This window comes from Geotrypetes seraphini, chromosome 2 (assembly GCF_902459505.1).
Source record: "Geotrypetes seraphini chromosome 2, aGeoSer1.1, whole genome shotgun sequence".
NCBI classification, from domain to species: Eukaryota; Metazoa; Chordata; class Amphibia; order Gymnophiona; family Dermophiidae; genus Geotrypetes; species Geotrypetes seraphini.
This window is the reverse complement of record NC_047085.1, coordinates 529,369,010-529,393,151: the sequence shown is the minus strand read 5'-3', so window position 1 is coordinate 529,393,151 and position 24,142 is coordinate 529,369,010. Positions and strand designations below refer to the sequence as shown.

The 24,142-nt window shown below is 47.6% G+C and overlaps 1 protein-coding gene across 2 annotated transcripts in view; it reads left to right on the top strand.

Moving 5' to 3' along the window:
• Positions 1-266: 266 nt before the first annotated feature.
• MESD (mesoderm development LRP chaperone) overlaps positions 267-24,142 on the top strand; it is a 70,897-nt gene continuing 47,021 nt past the window's right edge. Inside the window, exon 1 of one of the 2 annotated variants that reach the window (XM_033932761.1) lies at positions 267-513. In XM_033932761.1, coding sequence (XP_033788652.1) covers positions 355-513 — 159 coding nt within the window. In that variant the 5' untranslated portion in view covers positions 267-354. The remainder of the gene's footprint in view (positions 514-24,142) is intronic. The other variant, XM_033932762.1, reaches the window with a different exon arrangement.

Here is a 24,142-nt window from a genome sequence, read left to right as displayed (position 1 = left end):
CCTAGAACTCGATGGGCATGGCGGTATATAAGAATAAAATTATTATTATTATTAGTGTATGGTATCCAGACGTCCGGATTTAGCCAGACTTGGACGGCTTTTCAAAACGCATCACACCTGCACACGTGAACAGGGGGAGGGGCGTGGCCACGGGTCCGGATTTTACTTCCATAGAATCTGGTATTTGCATGGGATTCTGGGTAGCAGCGCTGCCGCGCGAGCGCTTGAGCCTCACCGACGCAGTCGTAGGGGACGTGGCTGAGCACTGGCGCATGCGCAGTACTCTTTGTAGTATCCAGCAGCGTCGCGTGCGTGCGTCCCTTGTTCCGGGTCAGAGGTCGCTCGCTCGCAGCCATGGCGCTTCGTTGCCCAGCGCCGCTCCGCTTCCTGCTCGCCTTGTGCGCTGTTTGGCTGCTGCTGCCGGTCGCGGCGGAACCGGAACAGCAGAAGAAGAAGAAGGACGTCCGCGACTACAACGAGGCGGACCTGGCGCGTCTGCTGGAGCAGTGGGAGGTGAGGGAGGGAGGGGAGGTGGAGTGTTAGGGGAAGCGAGAGGGGGTAGAGTGTGTGGGAGGGGAGGGAGTATTAAGGGAGGAGAGTGGGGGGAGGTGGGGGATGTTAGGGGAGAAGAGAAGGGGTAGGGTGGGGGTGGGAGGAGAGGGGGGTAGAGTGTGTGGGGGTTGGAGGGGAGGGGTGGGGTAGGGGAGGAGAGAGGGGGTAGAGTGTGTGGGGGTGGGAGGGGAGATGTGGGGGTATTAGGGGGGTGGGGGTGTTAGGGGAGGAGAGAGAGGGGTAGAGTGTAACATATAAAAAAAACATAGTAGATGACGGCAGATAAAAGACCCGAATGGTCCATCCAGTCTGCCCAACCTGATTCAATTTAAATTTTTTTTTTTTTTTCTTCTTAGCTATTTCTGGGCAAGAATCCAAAGCTTTACCCGGTACTATGCTTGGGTTCCACCTGCCGAAATCTCTGTTAAGACTTACTCCAGCCCATCTACACCCTCCCAGCCATTGAAGCCCTCCCCTGCCCATCCTCCACCAAACGGCCATACACAGACACAGACCGTGCAAGTCTGCCCAGTAACTGGCCTAGTTCAATATTTAATATTATTTTCTGATTCTAAATCTTCTGTGTTCATCCCACGCTTCTTTGAACTCAGTCACAGTTTTACTCTCCACCACCTCTCTCGGGAGCGCATTCCAGGCATCCACCACCCTCTCCGTAAAGTAGAATTTCCTAACATTGCCCCTGAATCTACCACCCCTCAACCTCAAATTATGTCCTCTGGTTTTACCATTTTCCTTTCTCTGGAAAAGATTTTGTTCTACGTTAATACCCTTTAAGTATTTGAACGTCTGAATCATATCTCCCCTGTCTCTCCTTTCCTCTAGGGTATACATATTCAGGGCTTCCAGTCTATCCTCATACACACACCAGTGTGTGGGGGTGGGGGATGTGGGGAGGAGAGTGAGGGGGATGTGGGGTGGGGGCTTTAGGGGAAGCGAGAGGGGGTAGAGTGTGTGGGGGTGGGAGGGAGTATTAAGGGAGGAGAGTGGGGGGAGGTGGGGGATGTTAGGGGAGAAGAGAAGGGGTAGGGTGGGAGGGGGAGGAGAGTGAGGGTGTTAGGGGAGGAGAGAGAGAGTAGAGTGGGGGTATTAGGGAGGATGGGTAGGGGGGAGGAGAGAGGGGTAGAGTGTGTGGGGGTGGGAGGAGAGGGGGTAGAGGTGTGTGGGGGTTGGAGGGGTGGGGTATTAGGGGAGGAGAGTATGGGGTGTGTTGTGTTAGGGGAGGAGAGAGGGAGGTAGCGTGGGAAGGGTGGTGGGAGAGGGGTGCTGAACCATATCTGGGTCTCGGTTCAACAGTTCGGGGCCGAGCAGGTGAGGGAGTTCAGGGACTCGGCGGCTGCATCTCAGCTCTCAGGGCTGCCTGCGTCACTGACAATGATTACCCCCCAAACAGCCATCCTTCAAGAGAGAGAAATGCCCACACACTGGCACCAAGAATTGCAAAAATAGATGGATCAACAGAGCAATGAACATATTTAGAGCATTGGAAAGGAAGGTTGCATCCAAATATACAGCAACCCCTGAGGCTCCAATCGAGTACCAATCATACATGCACGTAACATCCCGTTCACATGCCTTACTTACCGCTATAATCCAAGCCCTGCATTGGTGGGTTTTCTGCTTTTCAAAAGAAACAAAAACTTGAGCTTAAAACATAAGAAAATTATATAGGATGTAAAAAAAACCCAAAACCTTCCTTACTTTCATCTTTTCACAGCAATATACAGGTTGCAGTAGGTTTATTTTTGCAAACAACATATATCAGATAAAGACCAACAGGCCTTTTCTTTTTAGAAAATAAAATAGTTCCAAATAATAGAGCCAGGCTGGATAAAAATCAGTGGTTTTGGGGGGTTTTAAAAATAGATTTTTCTTCAGAAATCCTATTTTATCTAATCATACTACCGTCTAAAAGTTATTCATCCCGAAATAAGGATTAGATTTTAATTATGTAGAATGAGACTGTAGATTTGTGCAGTGTTTACATACAAATTCCATTAATTCATTCACAGGTCCTCTCTTACTAATACTGGGTTTTACTAAACTGCAGAAGAGCTTCTTACTGCAGGCCAGTGAGGTAAATGCTTCAAAACTCTTCAGCAATTGAATGAGGAATATGCAATATTGTCCTTCTTTAAGAGACTTATTCAGAAGAATTTCAGGAGGTATATGAATATCCTTACTGGGTCAGATCAATGGTCCATCAAGTCCAATAGCCCGTTCTCACGGTGACCAATCCAGGTCCCTAGTACCTGGCCAAAACCCAAGGAGTAGCAACGTTCCATGCTACCAATCCAGGGCAAGCAGAGGCTTCCCTCATGTCTTTCTCAATAACAGACTGGACTTTTCAAAACCAGCTATATTAACTACTCTAACCATATCCTCTGTAATGTGCTCCAGAGCTTAACTAGTCTCTGAGTGAAAAAATATTTCCTCTTATTGGTTTTAAAAGTATTTCCCTGTAACTTCGAGTGTCCCCCTAGTGTTTGTAATTTTTGACGGAGTGAAAAATTGATTCACATGTACCCGTTCATCTTCACTCAGGATTTTGTAGACATCAATCATATCTTCCCTCAGTCATCTCTTTTCCAAGCTGAAGAGCCCTACCCTATTTAATCTTTCCTCCTACGAGAGGAACTTAAACTTCTCAGATCTCCACCTTCCCCCTCCATTCCTCTCTCTTCTCTTTGTAAGTCGCCTTGAGCCTGCCTAGGTATGTGCGACGCAGAAATAGAAGATTAGATTAGGAGTTCCATCCCATTTATCATCTTGGTCATCCTTTTATCCCAGGACAAGCAGGCAGCATATTCTCAACATCCACGGAGCCCCGATGTGGAAAGCTTCACAAGCAGACTTGCTTAAAGAACTTTAAGAAAGTACGTTACAGCCGCACCACACATGAGCGAGTGCCTTCCCGACGGAGGTAGGGCGTGCGTCTTCTCAGCGTCCCCTCAGTTCTAAGTTTTCCGCGTAGCCGAGAAGCCCTTGTTTCAAGGCTCTATATGAGAGTTAGTTCTAAACTTGTGCTTTCTCTCACCACAGCTCTTGTATTTCTTTACTGGGTCGCTGTGTTTTTTTGCGCGTTTGGTTTTTTAAAAAAAGTTTTGTTTGTTTTTTCGATCGTGTCATGGCGGGGCCTACTCCGTGACCTCAGCTTGTGGGCTTTGATTTTGCCATGGCCGTGTTTCATTCCATGTCCCGGCTGGTCACAGGGTTCAAGAAATGTAGCTGGTGTCAATGTGCGATCTCCATCACTCACCCACACAAGTGGTGTGTACAGTGTTTAGGACCCGACCATCGTCCGGAGTCGTGCGCCCGCTGTGTTACACTTCAAACTCGAGCCCTTAAACGTTGTCGAGTCCAGATTGAAAAAATCTTTGGAGGAATGGATGGCCTTTACCCCGATTCCAGGCCCGACCTCGACTCCAGCAAAGTCGTCTATGGGGCAAAAACCTTTCACATCGACCTCGATCAAACCTTCCTCGATGGGGAAGTTTTCGTGGAAATCAGCTAAATCTCCTGAGACACATAAGAACATAAGAACTGCCATCTCCGGATCAGACCCATGGTCCATCGAGTCCGGCGATCCGCACACGCGGAGGCCCAGTCAGGTATACACCTGATGTAGTTTTAGTCACCCATATCCCTCTATGCCTCTCATAAGGAGATGTGTATCTAATTTGCCTTTGAATCCCAGCACAGTGGATTCCTTAATAACCTCCTTTGGGAGAGCATTCCAGGCGTCTACCACTCGCTGCGTAAAACAGTACTTCCTGACATTTGTCCTGGACTTGTCCCCCCTTAGCTTCAAACCATGTCCTCTTGTCCGTGTCGCGTTGGACAATGTAAATAATTTATTTTCCTGCTCTATTTTATCGATGCCTTTCAGCATTTTGAACGTCTCGATCATGTCCCCTCGCAGCCTCCTCTTCTCAAGGGAGAACAGTCCCAGTTTCTTGAGTCGTTCCTCATATTCCAAGTTCTCCATACCTCTTATTAACTTCGTTGCTCGTCTCTGCACCCTCTCCAACAGTTTTATATCCTTCTTTAGGTTGGGAGACCAATGTTGGACACAGTATTCCAAGTGTGGTCTGACCATTGCTCTATAAAGCGGCATTATGACTTTCTCCGATCTACTCGTGATTCCTTTCTTTATCATGCCTAACATTCTGTTTGCTTTCTTTGCCGCTGCCGCGCATTGTGCCGATGGCTTCAGGGTCCTATCTATCAGTACACCCAGGTCCTTTTCTTGTTCGCTCTTACCCAGAGTTGCGCCTGACATTCTATACTCGTATTCCTTATTCTTACTACCTAAATGCATTACTTTGCATTTCTCCACGTTGAACTTCATCTGCCATTGCTCTGCCCATTTCTCTAACTGATACAAGTCGCTTTGGAGTTCCTCGCTATCCTCCTGCGATCTGATTGCCCGGCATAGCTTTGTGTCGTCTGCAAACTTAATGATCTCACTGGATATTCCGTCTTCCAGGTCATTGATATAAATATTAAATAGGATTGGCCCAAGCACTGAGCCCTGGGGCACACCACTAGTCACTTTCTCCCAGTCTGAGAACTTCCCATTTATGCCCACTCTCTGCTTTCTGTTTTCCAACCATTTGCCTATCCACCTTTGTATATCTCCCTCTATTCCATGGCTTTGTAGTTTCCTGAGAAGCCTTTCATGTGGAACTTTGTCGAATGCTTTCTGGAAGTCCAAATATATTATGTCCACCGGCATTCCACTATCAATTTGCTTGTTCACGGTCTCGAAAAATTGAAGTAAATTCGTTAAACATGATTTCCCTTTCCTGAACCCATGTTGACTGGGTTTCATCAAGTCGTGTGTATCTAGGTGCCGGACTATGCTATCCTTGATCAGTGCTTCAATCATCTTTCCAGGGACAGACGTAAGACTCACAGGTCTGTAGTTGCCCGGTTCCCCTCTCGATCCTTTTTTGAAAATTGGCGTGACATTCGCTATCTTCCAGTCCTCTGGTATCTGTCCAGTTCTGATTGTCAGATTGGCAAGTTTTTGCAATAGCTCTCCGATTTCAACCTTCAATTCCTTTAAAACTCTCGGGTGAATTCCATCCGGTCCAGGGGATTTGTCGCTTTTAAGTTTGTCGATCTGGTAGTATATCTGGTCCAACTCCACTTCAACTGTGGTGAGGCTGTCTTCTATTACTCCACTAAACACTTTCACTGCTTCTGGTATTTTAGCGGTATCCTCCTCCGTAAAGACGGACGCAAAGAAGGAATTTAGTTTGTCAGCAATTTGTTTATCTTCCTTGATGTACCCTTTTCTTCCCTGGTCGTCCAGGGGTCCCACCGCCTCTTTTGCGGGTTTTTTCCCTTTCACATATCTAAAGAAGGGTTTGAAGTTTTTGGCTTCTTGCGCTATTTTTTCCTCATAGTCCTTTTTGGCATCCCTCACCGCCTTGTGACATTTCTTTTGATCATCTTTATGTATTTTCCATGCTTCGATTGTTTTCATGTGTTTCCATTTTTTGAAAGAGTCCTTCTTTTCTTTTATGGCTACCCTCACCTGTCTGGTAAGCCATGCCGGTTCTCCCTTACCTTTTGTTCTCCCCTCTTTGGAGATCCTTGGAATGTGGAGATTTTGTGCTTCTGTGATAGTATTTTTCAGTAGGGACCATGCCTGGTCTACCGTTTCAAGTTTGTCCACCTTTTTCTTGAGTCGTTGTTTCACCATGGCTCTCATGCGATCGTATTTGCCCTTTTTAAAGTTAAAGGTTTTGGTTAAGGTTTTGGCACGTTTTCTATTCCCGATGTCAAGCTTAAAGTTGATCACATTGTGATCGCTCGTCCCCAGCGGTACCGTAACTTCTACTTCTTTTGTCGGTCCCGTGAGGCCATTTAGTACCAAGTCCAGGGTGGCGTTGCCTCTTGTCGGCTCTTTTACCATTTGTTCCAGGAAGCAATCCCCTAGCACCTCCAGGAACTTGGCCTCCTTGCCGCAGTTGGAGGTTCCTAGTTTCCAGTCTATCCTCGGAAAATTGAAGTCTCCCAATATTATTACATTGCCCGTCTTGCATTCTTGTTTGATTTCCTCTATCATTTCTGAGTCAGTTTCCTCCGCCTGTCCTGGGGGACGATAGTAAAGGCCAATTTTCGTGTCTGCGCTGTTTTGGCCAGGAATCTTGACCCAGAGGGACTCTAGCTTCTCTTTCGTTTCCGTCGTAGCCACTTCAACAGATTCTATTCCTTCCTGAACATATAGGGCAATACCTCCACCTTTCTGCCCTACTCGATCTCTTCTATATAGTTTGTATCCCTGTAGTACGGTGTCCCATTTGTTTTCTTCATTCCACCATGTTTCTGTTATGGCAATGATTTCCAACTTATCATGTCTTGCTATTGTCTCTAGTTCCCCCATTTTGTTTCCTAGACTTCTAGCATTCGTATACATACATTTGAGTTCTCTTCGTGTTACCTTTTTGGACTTTCTACTCTTTGCTGTCCCTACTGTTTCTTTCACGTTATCCTTAACTGCTCCAATGTTGTCTCCCTTGTTTGCTGTGCGGTCATCCCCTCCTGTGTCTGAGTTGTCCCTTCCTGCCTTGTCTTCCTTATTTGCTGTCAGGTCGTCCCCTCCTGTGTATGAGTAGTTGCCCATGGCTCCTTCATCGGGGCATCCTGTCGTCCGTGCCATCAACTGGTGGTCGACTGTCGGCTTTCCCCTATTTGTTAGTTTAAAGCCTTCTCGATGGCCTTCTTCATGTTGCCTGCCAAAACTCTTGCTCCTTCCTTGTTGAGGTGTAGTCCATCATTTCTGTAGTACTTGCTTTTTCCCCAGAACGCCGTCCAGTTGCGCACAAAGTCAAAGCCTTCTTCGCACCATCGTCTCATCCAGGCGTTAATAGCTTGCAATTCCCCTTGTCTCTTTCCATCCGCTCTTGGTACTGGGAGGATCTCGGAGAAGGCCACCTTCACCTCCCTGATCTTCAGCTGTCTTCCAAGTGAGCGGAGCTGGCCCTTCATCTTTTCCCTGTCATACTTCCGTCCGCTCACATCATTTGTTCCCACGTGGATGAGCACAGCAGTATCCTCTCCCCTTGTGCTGTCTATGATCCTGGAGATCCTGTTGGCCACGTCCTTCACTCTTGCTCCAGGCAGACAGGTGACGACTCTGTCCTCTCTTCCTCCTGCAGTGTGGCTGTCCACGTGACGTATAATGGAGTCCCCTACGATGATCCCCATCTTCTTTATTCGGGGGTTTCTTGGGGGTCGTAAGTCCACGTCTATGGTATAGGGCCAGTCCTCTTCCTCCAGTGCTACTCTTGAAATTGTTTTCGGCTCTTCAAATGGGGGGACGTCATTCTGCGTTCTCTCTCTTCCTCCTGGTGTGCGGATGTCTCCTACCTCATCTTCGGTTTTTTCTGTGTTTGCATGGGTGTCGTCTCTCCTCTCTTCCAGGCCTTCTTTCTGGGTATCCTGGGTACAGTTTTCCAGCCCTGGGATCTCTACGTGTTGCTGGTGGGCTTCTTCGATGAATCTATCCTCACTGTCTCCCTCGGGTAAGATAGCTAAGCCAACTCCTACGGACCCACCCTTAGAACCGGTGGGCCAGAGGATGTCCAGGAAACGTGTCTCAAAATTGATGCAACACTCTTCTTCGAGGTCGTCTTCCTCGGAGTCCATAGCCACACCAATTGTACCAGCTCCAGTGGCACATTGCCGGCTTTGCAGAACATGTTGGAAACTATTCTGCATCAGTGATTTGGTAATATGCTTGCCAAATTAACTCCTTCCTCGATTCTGCTTCCTGCAGTCCAGTCTGAGCACTCAGCAGTATTACAAGGAGTCGAGTCCTTGAGAGTGCCTCGAGATAACCTCTATATAAGAAGCCGAGTCCTTTTCAGTATCTCAACGTCGTTCTCCGACTTCCAGTCTCTCTATGTAAAGATCAATATCCAAGCGACCGAAATGCAAGGGACCTGGGGAGAGGAAGAAGCGATATGGATTGCTCTGAAAAGAGAAGATGGAACTTCTATCTACGTGGGTGTAGTCTACAGACCTCCGACTCAATCGCAGCAAATTGATAAGGATCTGATTGTGGATATCCAAAAGTTTGGAAGGAAAGAGGAGGTTCTGCTGTTGGGAGATTTCAACCTGCCGGATGCGGACTGGAATGTTCCGTCTGCGGAATCGGAAAGAAGTAGGGAGATTGTGGATGCCTTTCAAGAGGCTCTGCTCAGACAAATGGTGACGGAACCCACAAGGGAAAAAGCGATATTGGATCTGGTCCTCACAAATGGAGAGAGTATCTCTAATGTTCGAGTGGGTGCTCACCTGGGTAGTAGCGATCATCAAATGGTTTGGTTTCATATAACGGCTAAAGAGAGAGCGGCAGCACGTTACTTAAAGTCCTAGATTTCAAACGTACAGACTTTAATGCAATGGGAGAGTACCTGAAGAAAGAGCTGTTAAGATGGGAGGACATAAGAGAAGTGGAAAGACAGTGGTCTAAGCTGAAAGGAGCGATAAAAATGGCTACGGACCTTTATGTGAAGAAAATCAATAAAAACAAGAGAAAAAGGAAGCCGATATAGTTCTCCAACCTAGTGGCTGAGAAAATAAAGGCGAAAGAGTTGGCGTTCATGAAATATAAAAAAACCCAAGAAGAGGAGAGCAGAAAGGACTACAGGGTGAAATTGAAAGAAGCCAAGAGAGAAATACGTTTGGCGAAGGCACAGGCGGAAGAACAAATGGCTAAAAATGTAAAAAAGGGAGATAAAAATTTTTTCAGATATATTAGTGAAAGGAGGAAGATAAAAAATGGAATTGCTAGGCTAAAAGATGCTGGGAACAAATATGTGGAGAGTGATGAGGAGAAAGCAAATGTGCTAAACAAATACTTCTGTTCTGTGTTCACAGAAGAAAATCCTGGAGAAGGACCGAGATTGTCCGGCAAAGTTACACGAGAAAATGGAGTAGATTCTGCGCCGTTCACGGAGGAGGGTGTTTATGAGCAACTTGAAAAACTGAAGGTGGACAAAGCGATGGGACCAGACGGGATCCATCCCAGGATACTAAGGGAACTCAGAGAGGTTCTGGCGAGTCCTATTAAAGACTTGTTCAACAAATCTCTGGAGACGGGAGTGATTCCTGGGGATTGGAGGAGAGCGGATGTGGTCCCTATTCATAAAAGTGGTCACAAGGATGAAGCAGGAAACTACAGGCCGGTGAGCCTCACTTCAGTTGTTGGAAAAATAATGGAAGTGTTGCTGAAAGAAAGGATAGTATATTTTCTTGAATCTAATGGGTTACAGGATCCGAGGCAACATGGCTTTACAAAAGGTAAATCGTGCCAAACGAACCTGATTGAATTTTTTGATTGGGTGACCAGAGAGCTGGATCGAGGACATATGCTAGATGTAATTTACTTGGATTTCAGCAAAGCCTTTGATACAGTTCCTCATAGGAGGCTGTTGAACAAACTTGAAGGGCTGAAGTTAGGACCCAAAGTGGTGAACTGGGTCAGAAACTGGCTGTCGGACAGACGCCAGAGGGTGGTGGTTAATGGAAGTCGCTCAAAGGAAGGAAAGGTGACTAGTGGAGTCCCTCAGGGTTCGGTGCTGGGGCCAATCCTGTTCAATATGTATGTAAGTGACATTGCTGAAGGGTTAGAAGGAAAAGTGTGCCTTTTTGCAGATGATACCAAGATTTGTAACAGAGTAGACACCGTAGAGGGAGTGGAAAATATGAAAAAGGATCTGCAAAAGTTAGAGGAATGGTCTAATGCCTGGCAACTAAAATTCAATGCAAAGAAATGCAGAGTAATGCATTTGGGGATTAATAATAGGAAGGAACCGTATATGCTGGGAGGAGAGAAGCTGATAAACATAGAAACATAGAAATCGACGGCAGATAAGGGCCAAGGCCCATCCAGTCTGCCCACCCTAATGACCCTCCCCTGCCTTTACTTTGCGAATAGAACCCACGTGTCGATCCCATTTGGTCTTAAAATCAGGCACGCTGTTGGCCTCAATCACCTGAAGTGGAAGACCATTCCAGCGATCCACCACCCTTTCGGTGAAAAAGAATTTCCTGTTGTCACCGTGCAGTTTCCCGCCTCTGATTTTCCACGGGTGTCCTCTTGTTGCCGTGGGACCCCTGAAAAAGAAGATATCTTCTACCTCGATGCGGCCCGTGAGATACTTGAACGTCTCGATCATGTCTCCCCTCTCCCTGCGCTCCTCGAGCGAATATAGCTGTAATTTATCTAACCGTTCTTCGTACGGGAGATCCTTCAGTCCCGAGACCATCCGGGTGGCCATTCTCTGGACCGATTCCAGCCTCAGCACATCCTTACGGTAATGTGGCCTCCAGAATTGCACGCAGTATTCCAGGTGCGGTCTCACCATGGATCTATACAAAGGCATAATGACTTCGGGCTTACGGCTGACGAAACCCCTGCGTATGCAACCTATGATTTGTCTTGCCTTGGAAGAAGCTTGCTCCACTTGATTGGCAGCCTTCATGTCCTCACTGACGATCACCCCTAAGTCTCGTTCTGCAACTGTTCTTGTTAGGATCTCGCCATTAAGGGTATAAGTCCTGCATGGATTTTGGGTACCCAGGTGCATAACTTTGCATTATTTGGCATTGAAGCTGAGCTGCCATGTCTTAGACCAGCTCTCTAGTAAGAGTAGATCATGCATCATATTGTCGGGCATTGAATTTTTATCTATTGTGCTTTTGCCCACTACATTGCTTAGTTTGGCGTCATCGGCAAATACCGTATTTTCGCGGATATAACGCGCACCATTGTAAAACGCGCACAGGGGTATAGCGCGCAGAAATCACGATGATATGTACAAAAACTTTTCTATACCGCGCTCAGTCATATAACGCGCATGCTGCCCGACTCTCCTTTCGCCCGCCCTGACTTTCCGTGCGCTGTCCCGACTCTCCGTTCACCCCCCCTGACTTCCGTGCACTGTCCTCCCTTGAAGTCCTGTCCCCCCTTCAAGGTCTGTCCCCATCCTGAAAGCCTGATGCCCCCCCCCCCGACGTCCGATACATCCCCCCCCCCCCCGGCAGGACCACTCGCACCCTCACCCCGAAGGACCGCCGACTCCCCAACAATATCGGGCCAGGAGGGAGCCCAAACCCTCCTGGCCACGGCGACCCCCTAACCCCACCCCGCACTACATTACGGGCAGGAGGGATCCCAGGCCCTCCTGCCCTCGACGCAAACCCCCTCCCCCCAACGACCGCCCCCCCCAAGAACCTCCGCCCGTCCCCCAGCCGACCCGCGACCCCCCTGGCCGACCCCCACGACACCCCCACCCGCCTTCCCCGTACCTTTGTGTAGTTGGGCCAGAAGGGAGCCCAAACCCTCCTGGCCACGGCGACCCCCTAACCCCACCCCGCACTACATTACGGGCAGGAGGGATCCCAGGCCCTCCTGCCCTCGACGCAAACCCCCTCCCCCCCAGCCGACCCGCGACCCCCCTGGCCGACCCCCACGACCCCCCCACCCCCCTTCCCCGTACCTTTGGAAGTTGGCCGGACAGACGGGAGCCAAACCCGCCTGTCCGGCAGGCAGCCAACGAAGGAATGAGGCCGGATTGGCCCATCCGTCCTAAAGCTCCGCCTACTGGTGGGGCCTAAGGCGCGTGGGCCAATCAGAATAGGCCCTGGAGCCTTAGGTCCCACCTGGGGGCGCGGCCTGAGACACATGGTCGGGTTTGGCCCATGTGCCTCAGGCCGCGCCCCCAGGTGGGACCTAAGGCTCCAGGGCCTATTCTGATTGGCCCACGCGCCTTAGGCCCCACCAGTAGGCGGAGCTTTAGGACGGATGGGCCAATCCGGCCTCATTCCTTCGTTGGCTGCCTGCCGGACAGGCGGGTTTGGCTCCCGTCTGTCCGGCCAACTTCCAAAGGTACGGGGAAGGGGGGTGGGGGGGTCGTGGGGGTCGGCCAGGGGGGTCGCGGGTCGGCTGGGGGGGAGGGGGGTTTGCGTCGAGGGCAGGAGGGCCTGGGATCCCTCCTGCCCGTAATGTAGTGCGGGGTGGGGTTAGGGGGTCGCCGTGGCCAGGAGGGTTTGGGCTCCCTTCTGGCCCAACTACACAAAGGTACGGGGAAGGCGGGTGGGGGTGTCGTGGGGGTCGGCCAGGGGGGTCGCGGGTCGGCTGGGGGACGGGCGGAGGTTCTTGGGGGGGGGCGGTCGTTGGAGGGAGGGGGGTTTGCGTCGAGGGCAGGAGGGCCTGGGATCCCTCCTGCCCGTAATGTAGTGCGGGGTGGGGTTAGGGGGTCGCCGTGGCCAGGAGGGTTTGGGCTCCCTCCTGGCCCGATATTGTTGGGGAGTCGGCGGTCCTTCGGGGTGAGGGTGCGAGTGGTCCTGCCGGGGGGGGGGGATGTATCGGACGTCGGGGAGTCGGCCGGGCAAGAGGGCTTGGGCTCCCTCTTGCTCCGATCGAGGATGCGGGTGCGGGTGGGAGCGCGTGCGAGCGGTCGTTCGGGGTGGGGGTGCGAGCGGTCCTGCTGGGGGGGTGAATCGGGCGTCGGGCGGGGTGGGAACTATGTTTAAAAACTTTTGTATACCGCGCTCAGGCATATAACGCGCGAGGGGTATGCGCGGTACGTAAAATCACGTATAACGCGCGCGTTATATCCGCGAAAATACGGTAATGTTATCTTACCTCGGAGCCCTTCTGCCAAGTCCCTTATAAAGATATTGAATAGTATTGGGCCCAAGACAGAGCCCTGGGGTACTCCACTGATCACCTCCGTCATTTCAGAGGGGGTTCCATTCACCATTACCCTTTGAACCCTACCTCCAAGCCAGTTCCCAACCCACTTCGTCAATGTGTCGCCCAATCCTATGGAACTCATCTTGCTTAGTAACCTGCGATGAGGCACGCTATCGAATGCTTTGCTAAAGTCCAGGTATACGATGTCCAGGGACTCTCCAACATCTAGCTTCCCCGTCACCCAGTTAAAGAAGCTGATCAGGTTGGATTGGCAGGATCTCCCCTTAGTAAATCCATGTTGACGGGGATCCCGTAGGTTCTCTTCATTCAGGATCGTATCTAATTGGTGTTTGATAAGAGTTTCCATTAGTTTGCTCACTATTGATGTGAGACTCACTGGCTGTAGTTTGCCGCTTCTGTCTTGGGGCCTTTCTTGTGGAGTGGAATGACGTTAGCCTTCCTCCAGTCCAACGGGACGCTACCTGAACTAAGAGAGAGGTTGAAAAGCGCCGACAGCGGCTCCGCCAAGACATCGCTCAACTCCCTGAGTACTCTGGGGTGCAGGTTGTCCGGTCCCATTGCCTTGTAAACCTTGAGCTTGGACAGCTCAACGTGGACACTGTTGGGCGTAAATTTGAAATCGCTAAATGGGTCAACTGAGTCAGCCCTTGTCTGTAACTGAGGGCCATGCCCTGGAGCTTCTCGGGTGAAGACAGAGCAGAAGTATTCATTTAACAGTTGGGCTTTTTCTGAGTCCTTTTCCACATAGTCTCCGTCTGGTATGCACGGACGGGGAGAGGGACCTTGGGGTGATAGTGTCCGAAGATCTAAAGGCGAAAAAACAGTGTGACAAGGCAGTGGCTGCTGCCAGAAGGATTCTGGGCTGTATAAAGAGAGGCGTAGTCAGTAGAAGGAAGAAGGTGTTGATGCCCCTGTACAGGTCATTGGTGAGGCCCCACTTGGAGTATTGTGTTCAGTTTTGGAGACCGTATCTGGCGAAAGACGTAAGAAGACTTGAGGCGGTCTAGAGGAGGGCGACGAAAATGATAGGAGGCTTGCGCCAGAAGACGTATGAGGAGAGACTGGAAGCCCTGAATATGTATACCCTAGAGGAAAGGAGAGACAGGGGAGATATGATTCAGACGTTCAAATACTTAAAGGGTATTAACGTAGAACAAAATCTTTTCCAGAGAAAGGAAAATGGTAAAACCAGAGGACATAATTTGAGGTTGAGGGGTGGTAGATTCAGGGGAAATGTTAGGAAATTCTACTTTACGGAGAGGGTGGTGGATGCCTGGAATGCGCTCCCGAGAGAGGTGGTGGAGAGTAAAACTGTGACTGAGTTCAAAGAAGCGTGGGATGAACACAGAAGATTTAGAATCAGAAAATAATATTAAAGATTGAACTAGGCCAGTTACTGGGCAGACTTGTACGGTCTGTGTCTGTGCATGGCCGTTTGGAGGAGGTTGGGCAGGGGAGGGCTTCAATGGCTGGGAGGGTGTAGATGGGCTGGAGTAAGTCTTAACAGAGATTTCGGCAGTTGGAACCCAAGCACAGTACCGGGAAAAGCTTTGGATTCTCGCCCAGAAATAGCTAAGAAGAAAAAAAGAAAAAATTTAAATTGAATCAGGTTGGGCAGACTGGATGGACCATTCGGGTCTTTATCTGCCGTCATCTACTATGTTACTATGTTACCTCCTCACATAAGGCACAGGATGAGGACGCCTCGACATTCATCTGCGAAGTTGGATCCGAGGCATAGTTCTTCACATCATTTGTCAAAGCATTCATCGAGGCCCAGGTCTTCTTCTCGAGACAGGTCTCGTTTATCGAGACTCTTCGAGACCACCAACTCCTTTCTCAAGGAGATCTGTTGCAGAACCTCACCATTCTCGTCAGTCAAGTTCCTCTCCAGCAAGGTTCTCTTCACATTCCAGAAGTGGGTCATCTTTGCCTCTGGTCTCAGGGTCATCTTTGCCTCTGGAGTATTGATATCAGGTATCAATACTCCAGAGAGGCTTCTCCTTCGTTCTCTGCTATGCGAGGTACCTCGAGGGGTTCTCATTCACCTTCTCCTCAACGGGGTCATACCTCTTCAGATCTGGTGTCCTTTATCAAGTTTATATGCCAAATGAATAAAGATCTTAACATCATTTTGGAATCTGACTCCAAATACTCTAAGGAGTATTTAGAAGAATTGGGTATGCCTCATCCTCCTAGGAAGTCTTTCAAATTACCCATGAATGGCATTCTTTCTCAAACTTTTAAAAGAAATCTTGATACACCATGTTCCATTCCTTCTGTGCCAGCAAAGTTGGAATCTCCCATTGTAAGGGATTTGAGAAGTCTCAATTATCCCATCAGTCTCTTCTTGTGGAGTCTTCTTTAAAAAGAACCAATCCTGCCAAGGTTTGTGCCACCGTCCCTATTGGCCGAGAGGGCAGAACCATGGACAAGTTTGGCTGTCAGCTGTATCAAAATTTGATGATGACAAATCGAATTTTGAACTATAATTTTGTCTTCGGGTGGGGGGAGGGCTCTCGATCCAAAATGGCTGATGACTAGTTCGGTTGAACGCCACAATTTGGAGCACCTTTTTATACGCTTCTATTTCTTCTTACCTTGAAATCAAAATGCCCAAGCGGAGAGGAAAGAGTTCTTCTATGACCTCGCGGAACTCTGGAGCAGCTGCTTTGGGTAATATTGAGGAGCTCCTGCAGCAGTTGCAGGGAACCTCACAGCAAATCAGGACTTCCCCGCTGGAGACGCTCCATTTGAATTACCTTGGGCCTTGAAACCACCCTTAGCCCGATACTAGGGCACCGCCTCCTGTTCCCCGGATCACCAGCTCCCCGCGGGCAGAAGAGCTTCTGGAAGTAGGAGCTCTCCTTGCACCAGAGGTTGGAAAGATTACTGAGGGGAGCTTGGAGCTGGACTCCCTGCATTTGCAGGAGAACCCAAGTCTGGATACCAAGGAAGAAACAGCAGAAAGAGCTGGCAGAATCCAGGAGGGCAAACGACAAGAGGCTGAGCTAGTTGGTGAAGAAACAACTATTAAATTTTGTATTTCTCAATTACAGAAACCCCAGACACAATTTGGGACCTTGTTGCTAACCTCCCTAAATCGATAAACCCACATTTCCAGCAGATAGAAGAGAAAATAAAGATTCAGACAAGTGAAATTGAGAAACCAAAACCTGAAATGGCTGGTTCTAAATCAGCAATGGACAATATTAGTCAGGATGTTAAAACTACTAAACAAGTTCAAGAAATTATTATCAAAGACAACATAAATCTCAGAAGGAAAGTAGAATTTCTAGAGAATACTTCAAAAAATAACAACCTGAGATTAGTGAACGTCCCTAGGGTAACTGCGGTAACCCCTAGGAAAATATTGAAGAGATATATAATGGAAGTTTTGGAAGTTACAGAGGAGGTTATACCTCCTTTTTCACAAGTCTACTATTTGCCTAATAGTCCTCAAAATCAACAAGGAAATAAGCAGGAGACAATGAATGTATCAGCAATGTTAGAGATGTCTGAAAATGACCTGGTGGTACCAGCAACACTGCTTCTAACGGTAGCTTGGGCACCGGATAAAAACTTTCTACTAAGACTATTCTTTAAAAATAGACAAAAAGAATGTTTGGGTTTGAAAATTCAAATGTACCCTGATTTGTCTAGGGATACCCAAAAGCGTCTTAGAGAATTTCTGTTGTTAAAACCTGGAGTACTAGCCCTTGGGGCGACTTTCTACTTGCGCCATCCATGTAAATGCATTGTGCATTATTCTTCACAAAAGTTTGGTGTTTTTTTTTTTTAACCCTTCCAACTGTCTACATTTCTCTCTCTGTCACTTATGAAAAAAGAAAAGGATAAGACTTAAAGCCCTAATATGAGAAAAAGTGATTTTCCCTCTGTTCAGCTAATCTAGCCTATGTTCTATTTAAGTTTTCCTTTAGTTCGTTAAAATGGGCTCTGAAGTTTTCCTTTAATTCGTTAAAACGGGCTCTGAACTCCTCCTGCAATTACCAAATACTCCTTAACAAATTAGAAAACGCTCAAACTATTCCTTAAGTACCTCTTAATATCCTAACAATATGTTCTTTATGTTTTTAAGTTCAAATGTTATTTCTTGATACACTTGTAAGATGAAAAAATGATTAAAGAAAAGCATTGCAAACATTACCCCCAAACAATCAATTCTCCTTCGCTGAATCGCAAAGAACTCTTCAGAATAGTCAATTCCTTATTTGATATTGATCTACATAAATGTTCCCACACAGATCTCCCACTCTCTGCTGCAAACCTAGCCGACTACTTCGCCACAAAAATTCGTAATTTGAAAACGTCTCTTGCAGCTACAAGCACAGACCCATCAATCAATCTATCTGCTCTAGAAAATGAAGACTCAACTGCTGACATGATCTGGAATCATTTCAAAAACCCAGATTGGAACTAATTCCTCAAGCTCTACTCTAAATATGCTAAATCCAACTGCCTGCTAGATAACTGTCCACCGACTATCATGAAAACAGCTCCCTTCCCATTCAAAGCTGAACTTTTCAACTGAGTCTCTCTTTGCTTGTCCACTGGCTACTTCCTGCTGGAACTCGGCCATATTCTTGTGACTCCAATTATCAAAAACCCCAAAGAACCAGTCTATTCGGCTGCCAACTACAGACCCATTGCCAACATACCTCTCTTCCTCAAACTGATGGAAGGTCTAGTTAATCTTGACCTCATGAAATACCTAGAGAAGTTTAACATTCTACACAATTCCCTGTCAGGATTTCGCAAAAACTACAGTACGGAAACTATCTTAGCATCGTTAACTCTTCCATCTGTTTTCTCTGGGAAAAAGCGCACTGGTACTTAAGTTTGACTTAAGCAGTGCCTTTGACCTTGTCGACCATGACATTCTGATCAGATGCCTCGATTCTATTGGCATTTCGGGACAGGTACTAACCTGGTTCACAGGCTTCTTAAAAAACCGCACTTACATTACATTACTGATTTCTATTCCGCCTCAACCTTGCAGTTCTGGGCGGATTACAAAAGAGACAACTGGACATTTCCAGGATAATTACAAAGAGACTTCTGGACATTTCCAGAAGAGTTACAAGAAGAATGGTGCAGTACAGTTTAGGGAATGGGATACGGTAGGGAATAATGGGCTATTCCTGTGGGTTTACAATTCGGGATGCTGTACAAATAGGAGATAGTACAGTTCCAGTATATATACAGTTAGGGAAGCAGTTGACATGCTTGAGGCTTTGAAGAGAAGGGTAACTGAGGATGGGGGAGTTACACTGAGGGGAATCCAGTTTCGAGTTATGACATTTTTGAATAGATGGGTTTTGATTTCTTTGCAAAAAGTTTTAAAGTCGCTTGTTGTTATCATCAGGTTGGAGATGGTATGGTCCAGTTTCGCTGCTTGCGTCGCTAGAAGACTGTCAAATATCTTGCGCTGGGTGCCTTTGAGTGGGGGGTAGGTGAAAGGAGTCTTAGTTCTTTGTCTAGTGGTGAGGTTTTGGTTCAGACGGTTGTTTAGGTAATTGGGGGCTGTGCCATTTATTGCTTTGAATAATAGACAGTATAGTTTGAATTGAATTTGTGCTTGTATTGGTAACTAGTGTGAGTCTAGGTAGGCCGTGGTGACGTGGTCAAATTTTCTTAGCGAGTAGATCAATCTGAGTGCAGTGTTTTGGATTGTCTGTAATTGTTTTATCATTGTTGTAGGGCAAGGCAGGTAGAGGATGTTGCAGTAGTCCAATAGACCTAGTACTAGGGATTGGACTACGAGCCTATATTGCTCTTTGTCGAAGAATTTTCTGATTTTTCGTAAATTGCGCATGGTTAGAAATGCTTTCTGGGTGGTTTTGTTGATATGGGCCTGCATTGTGCAGCATCTATCTATTGTTACTCCCAGGAGTTTAAGGGTGGGTTGTATAGGGTATTTGATGGTGTTAATTTCTAGTTCTGTGATGGAGGGGTTCTTATCCTTTTCTAGCAGTAGAAATTTTGTTTTGTCCGTGTTCAGCTTCAGTTTGTGATCTGCCATCCATTTTTCCACTGCTTGTAGGGTTATTTCCAATTTTCTGTAGAAGTGGGGTCAGGAGAATCGAAGGGTAGAAGTATGGTGATGTCGTCAGCGTACCTGAAAGAAGTTACATTTAGGTTGTCTAGGGTAGAACCAAAGGAGGATAAAAAGAGGTTGAAGAGAGTAGGTGAGAGTGGTGATTCTTGAACTCCACAGGGGTTGGACCACGGTTCTGATTTAAGATTGTTTGACTTTACTCTATAAGATTTGGATTTAAGGAATCCTTGGAACCAGTTATATACCCTGCAGTGTTCTCCCCAGACATTTTTTCCAGCCGGGTGGCATGAAAAAGTAGCCGGGTGGGGCGCGATGGGAAAATTTGGTGGTGGGGAAAATTAACCCCCTCTTTTACTAAGGTGCGCTAACATTTTTAGCACGCGCAAACTCCTGCGCAACACGGGAAAACTAACGCCAGCTCAGTGCTGGCATTAGCGTCTAGCGCGTGTGGTAATTCTGTGTGCGCTAAGCACACGCTAAAACTATTTTCGCAACTTAGTAAAAGAAGCCCTAAATGTGTACTATTTTTATTAGTTAATTATTATTATTTTCCAATGCTCAATATGACTTCCTTTTTTAAGGTTTGACACTTGTGCCAGAATATTTTTACTTAATTTAAGAAGCATCCAATGCTAGAAGGGAATAATTAGATATTTGCCCTCTTTCAAATGGTATAGAGCAGGGATCTCAAAGTCCCTCCTTGAGGGCCGCAATCCAGTTGGGTTTTCAGGATTTCCCCAATGAATATGTATTGAAAGCAGTGCATGCACATAGATCTCATGCATATTCATTGGGGAAATCCTGAAAACCCGACTGGATTGCAGCCCTCAAGGAGGGACTTTGAGACCCCTGGTATAGAGGTTTTAAAAAGGGAAAGGCGTTAATGAAGTCATTAGGTTCAATTTAGCCATTTATTTCTGCATGAATTTAAACAACTAAAAAAAAAAGTTAAATATAGCTCATTCAGTCATACAAGAATGGCTCTACAGCAGGAGTGCCCACACTTTTTGGGCTTGCCGAGCTACTTTTAAAATAACCAAGTCAAAATGATCTACCAACAATAAAATTTTAAAAAACACAAAGCACACTGTACGCAGAGAAAATGTTAATTATCATTTATATTCCGCGAGTTTTCAAAGAGGTCAAGGCAGATGACTTTATGCAATGTCACCTCAGGAACAACTGTACAAAAATAAACAAATATACCCCCTCCCTTTTTACTAAACCACAATAGCAGTTTTTAGCGCAGGGAGATGTGTTGAATGCCCTGCACTGCTCTCGATGCTCATAGCCTCCCTGCGCTAAAATCCGCTATTGTGGTTTAGTATAAGTGGGCCATAGTGCAAAATATAGACAGTAGAGAATGACATGGTGGCGGTTTACCCGCGGCTACCGCGTTTAGCCACGGGTAACCCGCCAAAAACGGGGAATGAAAATTAGCAGCCCCGTGGAGCGGTGAATGGTCTTGTCACCGCAGTGAGGCATAGAGGATCGTGCGGTCCCCGCAGCCCCCACCCGCATACCGGCTCGATCGTTTAACCAGCTTCCTCTCTCCACCTCACCTTAGTTTGCCGGCTTTCTTTTTCGGCGACCGGAACGCTTTCAAAAGAGCCGCGCACGTGCGGCTGCTCAGTATTCAATCTTCTGCTCTGACCCAACCGGAAACAGGAAGTTGCAGCAGAGCAGAAGATTGAACTTTGAGCAGCCGCGCGTGCACGGCTCTTTGAAAGCGTGCCGGTCGCCGAAAAAGAAAACTGGCAAACTAAGGAGAGCTGGACAGCAGTAGCGTACCAAGGGGGGTGGGGGGGGCGGGGGGGGGGCGGGAGCGGGAGGGGCGAAAAAGGTAATGGCAACAGGCCTTGGAGCACCGAGGCAGACCGCTTCTCCCCCCTCCCAGCCGAACCCCCGCTGACCCTCCTATCTCTCCCCCCCAAGTGAACCTTTCCGACCCTCCCAGCGAAAGCAGCAAACCTCCCTCCAGTAGCGTCGGCTTTCTCCTCCCTCTGCCGCATCACTGATGATGTCATCAGTGATGCGGCAGAGGGAGGAGAAAGCCGTGAAGGTTTGCTGCTGTCGCTGGGAGGGTCGGAAAGGTTCATGGGGGGGGGAGATAGGAGGGTCAGCGGGGGTTCGGCTGGGAGGGGGGAGAAGTGGTCTGCCTCGGTGCTCCATTACCTTCTTCGGGCAGCAGCAGCGTTTACAATTCGCTGCTGTTGCCGGCTTCAGGCCTTGTTCTCTGCCGGGTCCTGCCTACTTCCTGATCTCTAAGTGGATCGAGCAGCACTCTGACTTAATGGAGTGGGACAGTATAGTGAGCAGACTTGATGGGCTATAGCCCTTTTCTGCCGTCATCTTTCTATGTTTCTATGTTTTCATGAAGACAGGACCCGACAGAGAGGAAGGCCTGAAGCGGGCAACAGCAGTGAATTGTGAATGCTGCTGCTGCCCGATGAAGATCAGGACATTGGGGAAGGAGCAGGGAGAAATTGGCTGCTGGCTTGGGGGTGAGGGTAGGGAAAGAATCGTGGAAGTGGAGAAATTGGCACGATGGCTTTGTGGGGGCTAGGGGGAGAGAGAAAGAAAGGCAGAAATAAAGAGGGGGTCAAGAGGGAGAGAAAGAAAGGCAGAAAGAAAGAGGAGGGCCAGGGGGAGAGAGAAAGAAAGAGGGAGGCCAGGGGAAGAGAGAAAGAAAGGCAGAAATAAAGAGGGGGTCAAGGGGGAGAGAAAGAAAGGCAGAAAGAAAGAGGAGGGCCAGGGGGAGAGAGAAATAAAGATGGAGGCCAGGGGGAGAGAGAAAGAAAGGCAGAAATAAAGAGGGGAGCCAGGGGGAGAGAGAAAGAAAGAGGGGGGGGGGGGACAGGAGAAGAAAGAAGAAGGACCAGAAGAAGAACCAGAGACTCATGAAATCACCAGACAAAAAGGTAGGAAAAATGATTTTATTTTCAACTTAGTGATCAAAATGTGTCCGTTTTGAGAATTTATATCTGCTGTCTATATTTTGCACTATGGCCCCCTTTTACTAAAACGCAATAGCGGTTTTTAGCGCAGGGAGCCTATGAGCGTCGAGAGCAGCGTGGGGCATTCAGCGCAGCTCCCTGCGCTAAAAACCGCTATCGCAGTTTAGTAAAAAGGGAGGGGGAATATTTGTCTATTTTTGTATAGTTGTTACTGAGGTGACATTGCATAAAGTCATCTGCCTTGACCTCTTTAAAAACCCGCAAAAAATAAATGCTAATTAACATTTTCTCTGCATACAGCGTGCTTTGTGTTTTTAAAATTTTATTGTTGGTAGATCATTTTGACTTGGCCACAAAGGTAAGGGGGAGGGAGGGAGGGGAGCTGCTGAAAGACATCTAGTAATCCTTGCAGGCTTGACTGCAGGGAATTATTTTTGTAAAATCATGTTTTGTTATGTGACTGGCATTATCTAGACTTTAATTTCTATGAATGAATAGAATGAAAATGATATAAAATTACTTTCTTGCGGGGACCGCGTGTTCCGGCTCACACAAGGAAGGAGGGGGTGAAAGGGAAAAAGTTTCTCTTCCTTGGAAATAGATTCTGAAGTGACCTCATCAAAGAAGACCAGCACCAAATGTACAAGAAATCCCTTAAACAATATCAAAAGAGCCCAAAATAGAAAACTGCTACTGCCTTGAGACTCCATTATTGAAGGAATCAACTTGAAATCACAGAAGAGACAGGAAAAGGTTAAATGCCTCATGGAATCCTCAGGTACAAAACACAAACCAAATTGTGAATGAAATCAGAGCAGACAGTAAGAATTATAAAATTGATGTCATTATCCATCTGGAAAAAAAGGCGTACTAAAAATAATGCCTCAGCAATACAATTTTCAGAAGTTCTATTTGCTCATGGTAAGGGAGAAGAGAGACTGCTAGTGATGGTGGGGGGACTGATAGAAGATATGAAAGAAGGGTGGTAGAAAGGAGCAGATGGTAAAGGAGGGGAGGGAAGGGTGGTGGTGGAAAGGAATAGAACAGACATTGAAAGAGGGTAGAGAGGAACAGACCCTGAAAGGAAATGTGGAAGGCAGAGTGGGGAGAAGACGCTGGAAGGGAAGAAGACAGATGCCAGACTATGGGGGAGCGGAGGGAAGAAGATGGGTGCTAGACGGGGGCGGTGAATGGGATGGCAGTGGCGGTGACGGTGATGGGGCGGTGAAGGGAACGGCGGTGACGGGGCAGTGCAGAGGATGGTGGGCCGGGGACGGTGCAGTGACGGGAACAGTTTTTTTCCCCTTTTCATTCTCTAATAGACAGCAGATATAAATTCTCAAACTGGACACATTTTGATCACTAAATTGAAAATAAAATCATTTTTCCTACCTTTTTGGTGATTTCATGAGTCTCTGGTTGCACTTCCTTCTTCTGACTGTAAATCCAATATTTCTTTCTTTCTGCCACTTCCCTTTTCTTTCTGTCTCTCTTTCTTTCTCTCTCCCCCCTGACTGCCTGTTTCTCTCTCCCCCTGCCCCCTCTTTATTTCTGCCTTTCCCTAGCAACAGCAGCAGATGAATCCAGAGACCAATGGGATAACTCACATCTACCAGCAGGCGGAGATAGAGAAACTGATTAACAGGTGGTCCTATTGGCTGGCACTCCTCCTGTTTATCCAGTATTCTCTATCTCCCAGCAGGAAAATGTCGCTATTCAACTAGCTCCTGAATTCTGGCTGTGGCTGGAACTTTATTTTCTCCTGTTGAGGTTTCTCTTCAGTGAGACTGCCAT